At 42.0% G+C, this 8776-nt stretch overlaps 1 protein-coding gene across 1 annotated transcript; it reads right to left on the bottom strand.

Moving 5' to 3' along the window:
* Positions 1 to 2247: 2247 nt before the first annotated feature.
* Positions 2248 to 4496, bottom strand: LOC125377050 (protein starmaker-like). The gene is made up of 2 exons (XM_048389858.1): positions 4488 to 4496; positions 2248 to 2982 (listed from the first exon to the last, which is right to left on the bottom strand). The coding sequence occupies exons 1-2, from the start codon at positions 4494 to 4496 to the stop codon at positions 2248 to 2250; spliced, it is 744 nt and encodes a 247-aa protein (XP_048245815.1).
* Positions 4497 to 8776: the final 4280 nt, after the last annotated feature.

Below are 8776 nucleotides of genomic sequence, written 5' to 3'. Positions count from 1 at the left end.
AGCGGCGTTAAACCCAACTCACTCACTCACCATAATTATATGGAGAAATATATTGACATAAATTCTTATAAAAAAATAAGTCAACAATAATGACCTGACTGTGGTCAAATGTAACAAGTGTATTTTGGGGTTTGTGTATTCTCAACTCCATGGGAAACCTGCCAATTTATTATCAGAGGGGTACACAAAGTACGTGATCTAGACTACCAGTTGTCAGACTTCTATTTTGTGCAAGCCTCGGTGGCTGGGTGGGTCAGATCACTGGCTTGGTGTGCCTCACTGTGGCAGTGTGGTTCCTGATCCCAGATGAGATTCAACCCCCAAAAGTACTAGAATCTGTATTATACTATATATAACATTTGTTACATTTATCCAATATCAAAAGGCATTGTGTATTATAACTTACAAGGTTGTACTGTGTTCTGTTTCTTCTTGTATATAATGAGACACTGTGCAGTAATATATTTTAGCTTCAACAGAGGCTTTTCTGATCTCATTATACGCAGTTCTTTACCTCTGATATAATACCTGCCTGAGCGAAGATCATACAATAACTCAATAGGAGGTCACGTCAAGTGTCGAGGCTTCTAAATTCTTGGCACAGTGAAACGAATAATTCAAACATCATATCTGATTTCCATCTCTAAAAAAAAACAGAAATGTAAATGAGCAGTTCTGAAATAATGGAAATAATGGAAATAATAAAATCTGTGCTGTGAAATAGCTGTAGATATATAAACAGCCTGTTGTTTCGGAGCGCCAAAGTATATACCCCCATGGGCGGATACAGATGGGGGGTGCGGGGGTGCGCAAAAATCTTTATTTCTGTATGAATTACAACCAAAGACAATAGATAGATCTTAGTTGTGCAACCCCCCTTTTCAAAAAAGCTGTATCCGCCTCTGACCCCAAAGAGCATGTTTTTATTAGTTGTGATCAAAATTTTAAACTCTGGTTGTACATAACCGAAGTCAAATTGTTTATGAAAGCTGATAAATGATTGATTCAAGAATCTGTCGTTTAGCTTGGGCAGTCAGTGTTAGCTTATGGCTCACCTGACACGTCCTTTGTGAGACTTCCGGGGTCTGTGATATTTGAGGGTTCTGATGGTGGTGATTTTTAGGTAGAATATTTAGAGACTTTTGTCAGTCGACAGTAATCATGTTACTGTCAGTACAATCAGTGCAGATAGGTTTAAAATGTTTGTTTTGTCAGCAAATGGTGGAACAAAGCAGTATTTACTTTTTATTTTGCTTTTATTTTCTTTATGGATTTCATATTTTATCTAAACGAATTAATAAAACAAGCGTGAAAATATTTTAGGACCAAAACGTGTCTAAGCTCTCTTTTACCATGTTTACTACAAGAGTCATTTTCTATTAAATGTTTAAGGATATCCTGTTTCAGATGGTGTTTTTGAGTCATCTTATGCCGATGAGTAATCCCATCAGGACCCATGTACATGTCCTGGTGAATGTCTATAGGACGTCCCAACCTGCTGGCATTGCCTCCCCCACATGTAGCAATATCTCTGTGGCGTTCAAGCTGACTAGATCTCAGTGTATTGATTGTTGAGAACTGCATAAAGAACTGCATACTTTTATATGATTTGTTAGAGATGATGTCAACATCCCCCTCCCCTCCCCACACACACACACACACCACCACCACCACCATCCCATTCACAACCTCCATCCCGTGGACGTAATGCTGTTCCGTCTCACAGACCTACCCTACGCAGTCCTGTGCCTTTGGAGGAGTTTATGCAAGTAATTTGCTCCTCCCGCTGTGCTTCCATTGATGTGCTATCTGATTCCACATTGTTACAATCCCCGTCCCCCTGTCCACTCCTCTTGCTGTGCTCTGCTGATGAGCGATCTGATTCCACGTTACAGTCCTCGTCCCTTGGTCCGCTCCTCTCGCTGTGCTCCCTTGATGTGTGATCTGATCCCACGTTACAGTACTCGTCCCTTGGTCTGCTGCTCTCGCTGTGCTCCCTTGATGTGTGATCTGATTCCACGTTACAATCCCCGTCCCTCTGTCTGCTCCTTTGCTGTGCTCCGTTGATGTGTGATCTGATTCCACGTTAGAGTCCTCGTCCCTTGGTCTGCTCCTTTCGCTGTGCTCCCTTGATGTGTGATCTGATTCCATGTTACAGTCGTCGTCCCTTGGTCCACTCCTCTCGCTGTGCTCTCTTGATGTGTGATCTGATTCCACGTTACAGTCCCCGTCCCTCTGTCTGCTCCTCTAGCTGTGCTCCCTTGATGTGTGATCTGATTCCACGTTAGAGTCCTCGTCCCTTGGTCTGCTGCTCTCGCTGTGCTCCGTTGATGTGTGATCTGATTCCACGTTACAGTCCTCGTCCCTTGGTCTGCTGCTGTCGCTGTGCTCCGTTGATGTGTGATCTGATTCCACGTTACAGTCCTCGTCCCTTGGTCTGCTGCTGTCGCTGTGCTCCGTTGATGTGTGATCTGATTCCACGTTACAGTCCTCGTCCCTTGGTCTACTGCTCTCGCTGTGCTCCCTTGATGTGTGATCTGATTCCACATTACAGTCCTCGTCCCTTGGCCTGCTCCTCTCACTGTGCTCTGCTGATGTGTGATCTGATTCCACGTTACAGTCCTCGTCCCTTGGTCTGCTGCTGTCGCTGTGCTCCGTTGATGTGTGATCTGATTCCACGTTACAGTCCTCGTCCCTTGGTCTACTGCTCTCGCTGTGCTCCCTTGATGTGTGATCTGATTCCACGTTACAGTCCTCGTCCCTTGGCCTGCTCCTCTCACTGTGCTCTGCTGATGTGTGATCTGATTCCACGTTACAGTCCTCGTCCCTTTGTCTGCTGCTTTCGCTGTGCTCCGTTGATGTGTGATCTGATTCCACGTTACAGTCCTCGTCCCTTGGTCTGCTGCTCTCACTGTGCTCTGCTGATGTGTGATCTGATTCCACATTGTTACAATCCTTGTCCCTTCTACCCCAACTTTGCACCTACATCGATGTGAGAACTGAGTTTTGTTTGGAACAACACTGTCTGTGCTTCACTGGTAGGATTACTAACACTGGCACACAGTGTTTGTTTGGGCTGACGATCCAGGACATATTTACCATTGCAATAGTTGAGAACACTGTTGTGATACTGTTGCAATGTAGGTACAGCTACTACAACTATATCGCGGTCGCTTGATGAGTACTTTTAAAATCAACCACAACATCGATGTTTGCTTAAGAATTGACTTTCACTTTGTGTGAATTCGTTGGAGTATGAACCTTTATAGAATGAGGGCCAAACTTTTTGAACATTGGAGCTTGTAGATTCATAGATAGCTGTAGTCACTGTAGTCTAGACACTGATCGAGTCAATACTATGATACTTGGCTTGGGATGTGCCTTTCTTTGTTTTGTTTTCTGGGATGGGTTGTAGCGAGTATATCGTTTAATGGGCATGCAATCAACTCCCTGACTTATCCAAATGTATGCTAAAACGCTAAGTTCAACATTAAAGGGTCTAAATGACAGGGGACACCACGATATTCTGTATTTATTCATGCTGGGGAATTCCCAGGGGTTTCCCAATAGGAACTTGTCAATCAGTATTTGTCATTTCAAGAATACAATCTTGTAAAATGTGTTATTCATACACTTATGAACTTCCGTGTCGTGGTCATGTGACCGACCTTTCGAATACTTCAAATTAAAAAATTATTATAGGTTGCAATTGATGTTCTATTGTATGGGAGTGTGTGCTGCAATGTGATTGGTTGAGAAATGTGATTAGATAGGATTCAAGGCCTGGAAGAGTCCTGAACTATTCACTGTACATGAATACATCCCTTGATCTTTTTTTCTCAATCCAAAATTAGAAAAAGTTTGATCAAATCTAGTTTTTTTCCCACATTCTGCTAAGAGTTCACTTTGATGTAGAGTGCTTCAGAAAAGAACTGATAACCTTTAGTTTGCATGTCAATGCCCCAGATTTGTTTTAGTTTGAATCCTACAACTAACATTATTGATTCCAAATTAAATTTCCAGGCACTGAAACTTCAATAAACCCTGCCAATCTGGAAACACATAATATGTTGCTGGAAATAAGACTAAGGAAACAATTCATCAACAGTTCGATCAGTTGCTACACGAGTGTAAAGTGATTGTCCAGGTTTTGTGATTCTGCAAATGTTTTAACGTATTTATTTGAAGATGAACATATCAGTTGTGTACTTGTATACACGTGGCAGTGTTGTATATATATATGTATATTTTCTGTATTTTATATATATTGTAATGAAATGTTTTAACCTTTTAGTGTTGCATTGAATTGAATAAACCTGTATAGCTGCTGTTCTCTACAGCAGGGCTTTCAGCAGAATAATGACTTCATTTCTGCGTGGAGTTTTCTTTTATTCAACTTCTACTGGCTGTGGAGTAGGGTCGGTAGCTTTGGTCGGTCCTTTGTTTAATTCAGCTTATGTGTGATTGTCCTTGTTAAAAATACTTACCCCCAGCATTTAACGAGCCACTACATCTTGAACATGTGGACAACCCACAAGTCATTTACTTTGTGTGGCATATTTCATTGTTGAGATCATCCTCACAGATGCAGGCATCATAGTTCATGTTTGGGGAACTGTTCGCACCCCAGTTTCACCCCGAGGTCTCAACAATCATCACCCACTGTCTCCAGAACAATGGCAACAATAAGCTCCCACTGTCTTCAGAACAATGGCAACAATCATCACCCACTGTCTTCAGAACAATGGCAACAATAAGCTCCCACTGTCTTCAGAGCAATGGCAACGATAATCACCCACTGTCTTCAGAACAATGGCAACAATCATCACCCACTGTCTCCAGAACAATGGCAACAATCATCACCCACTGTCTCCAGAACAATGGCAACAATAAGCTCCCACTGTCTTCAGAGCAATGGCAACAATCATCACCCACTGTCTTCAGAGCAATGGCAACAATCACCACCCACTGTCTTCAGATTCAGAACAATGGCAACAATCATCACCCACTGTCTTCAGAACAATGGCAACAATCATCACCCACTGTCTTCAGAGCAATGGCAACAATCATCACCCTCTGTCTTCAGAGCAATGGCAACAATCATCACCCAATGTCTTCAGAGCAATGGCAACAATCATCACCCACTGTCTTCAGAGCAATGGCAACAATCATCATCCACTGTCTTCAGAGCAATGGCAACAATCATCACCCTCTGTCTTCAGAACAATGGCAACAATCATCACCCACTGTCTTCAGAGCAATGGCAACAATCATCACCCTCTGTCTTCAGAGCAATGGCAACAATCATCACCCAATGTCTTCAGAGCAATGGCAACAATCATCACCCACTGTCTTCAGAGCAATGGCAACAATCATCATCCACTGTCTTCAGAGCAATGGCAACAATCATCACCCACTGTCTTCAGAACAATGGCAACAATCATCACCCACTGTCTTCAGAGCAATGGCAACAATCATCACCCTCTGTCTTCAGAGCAATGGCAACAATCATCACCCAATGTCTTCAGAGCAATGGCAACAATCATCATCCACTGTCTTCAGAGCAATGGCAACAATCATCATCCACTGTCTTCAGAGCAATGGCAACAATCATCACCCACTGTCTTCAGAACAATGGCAACAATCATCACCCAATGTCTTCAGAAAAATGGCAAATCATCACCCACTGTCTTCAGAGCAATGGCAACAATCATCATCCTCTGTCTTCAGAGCAATGGCAACAATCATCACCCAATGTCTTCAGAGCAATGGCAACAATCATCACCCACTGTCTTCAGAGCAATGGCAACAATCATCATCCACTGTCTTCTGAACAATGACAACAATCTTCACCCACTGTCTTCAGAACAATGGCAACAATCATCACCCACTGACTTCAGAACAATGGCAACAATCATCACCCACTGTCTTAGGAACAATGGAAACAGTCATCACCTAGTCTTCAGAAGAATTGCAACAGTCATCACCAAGTTTTCACAACAATGGAAAAAATCATCCTTTAACTTCACAACAAGGCAACACATCACACAGTTCCTTCACAATGAAGACAACACATCACACAGTTCCTTCACAACAAAGACAACACATCACACAATTCCTTCACAACAAAGACAACACATCACACAATTCCTTTACAACAAAGGCAACATATCACACAGTTCCTTTACAACAAAGGCAACATATCACACAGTTCCTTTACAACAAAGGCAACATATCACACAATTCCTTCACAACAAAGGCAACATATCACACAATTCCTTCAAAACAAAGGCAACACATCACACAGTTCCTTTACAACAAAGGAAACATGTCACACAGTTCCTTCACAACAAAGGCAACATGTCACACAGTTCCTTTGCAACAAAGGCAACATATCACACAGTTCCTTTACAACAAAGGCAACACATCACACAGTTCCTTCACAACAAAGGCAACATATCACACAGTTCCTTCACAACAAAGGCAACATATCACACAGTTCCTTCACAACAAAGGCAACATATCACACAGTTCCTTCACAACAAAGGCAACACATCACACAGTTCCTTCACAACAAAGGCAACATATCACACAGTTCCTTCACAACAAAGGCAACATATCACACAGTTCCTTCACAACAAAGGCAACATATCACACAGTTCCTTCACAACAAAGGCAACATATCACACAGTTCCTTCAAAACAAAGGCAACATATCACACAGTTCCTTCACAACAAAGACAACACATCACCCAGTTCCTTCACAACAAAGACAACACATCACACAGTTCCTTCACAACAAAGACAACACATCACCCAGTTCCTTCACAACAAAGGCAACATATCACACAGTTCCTTCACAACAAAGGCAACATATCACACAGTTCCTTCACAACAAAGGCAGCATATCACACAGTTCCTTCACAACAAAGGCAACATATCACACAGTTCCTTCACAACAAAGGCAACATATCACACAGTTCCTTCACAACAAAGGCAACATATCACACAGTTCCTTCACAACAAAGGCAACATATCACACAGTTCCTTCACAACAAAGGCAACACATCACACAGTTCCTTCACAACAAAGGCAACATATCACACAGTTCCTTCACAACAAAGGCAACATATCACACAGTTCCTTCACAACAAAGGCAACATATCACACAGTTCCTTCACAACAAAGGCAACATATCACACAGTTCCTTCAAAACAAAGGCAACATATCACACAGTTCCTTCACAACAAAGACAACACATCACCCAGTTCCTTCACAACAAAGACAACACATCACACAGTTCCTTCACAACAAAGACAACACATCACCCAGTTCCTTCACAACAAAGGCAACATATCACACAGTTCCTTCACAACAAAGGCAACATATCACACAGTTCCTTCACAACAAAGGCAGCATATCACACAGTTCCTTCACAACAAAGGCAACATATCACACAGTTCCTTCACAACAAAGGCAACATATCACACAGTTCCTTCACAACAAAGGCAACATATCACACAATTCCTTCACAACAAAGGCAACATATCACACAATTCCTTCACAACAAAGGCAACACATCACACAGTTCCTTCACAACAAAGGCAACATATCACACAGTTCCTTCACAACAAAGGCAACACATCACACAGTTCCTTCACAACAAAGGCAACATATCACACAATTCCTTCACAACAAAGGCAACATATCACACAATTCCTTCACAACAAAGGCAACACATCACACAGTTCCTTCACAACAAAGGCAACACATCACACAGTTCCTTCACAACAAAGGCAACATATCACACAGTTCCTTCACAACAAAGGCAACACATCACACAGTTCCTTCACAACAAAGGCAACATATCACACAATTCCTTCACAACAAAGGCAACATATCACACAATTCCTTCACAACAAAGGCAACACATCACACAGTTCCTTCACAACAAAGGCAACACATCACACAGTTCCTTCACAACAAAGGCAACATATCACACAGTTCCTTCACAACAAAGACAACATGTCACCCAGTTCCTTCACAACAAAGGCAACATATCACACAGTTCCTTCACAACAAAGGCAACATATCACACAGTTCCTTCACAACAAAGACAACACATCACCCAGTTCCATCACAACAAAGGCAACATATCACACAGTTCCTTCACAACAAAGGCAACATATCGCACAGTTCCTTCACAACAAAGGCAACATATCACACAGTTCCTTCACAACAAAGACAACACATCACCCAGTTCCATCACAACAAAGGCAACATATCACACAGTTCCTTCAAAACAAAGGCAACATATCACACAGTTCCTTCAAAACAAAGGCAACATATCACACAGTTCCTTCAAAACAAAGGCAACATATCACACAGTTCCTTCACAACAAAGGCAACATATCACACAGTTCCTTCACAACAAAGACAACACATCACACAGTTCCTTTACAACAAAGGAAACATGTCACACAGTTCCTTCACAACAAAGGCAACATGTCACACAGTTCCTTCGCAACAAAGGCAACATATCACACAGTTCCTTCAAAACAAAGGCAACATATCACACAGTTCCTTCACAACAAAGACAACACATCACCCAGTTCCTTCACAACAAAGGCAACATATCACACAGTTCCTTCACAACAAAGGCAACACATCACACAGTTCCTTTACAACAAAGGCAACACATCACACAGTTCCTTTACAACAAAGGCAACATATCACACAGTTCCTTCACAACAAAGGCAACATATCACACAATTCCT

This window comes from Haliotis rufescens, unplaced genomic scaffold (genome assembly GCF_023055435.1).
Source record: "Haliotis rufescens isolate VD_foot unplaced genomic scaffold, xgHalRufe1.0.p SCAF_8, whole genome shotgun sequence".
NCBI lineage: Eukaryota > Metazoa > Mollusca > Gastropoda > Lepetellida > Haliotidae > Haliotis > Haliotis rufescens.
Note: the sequence above shows the minus strand (reverse complement) of the source record. Positions and strands in the feature narration are given on the sequence as shown.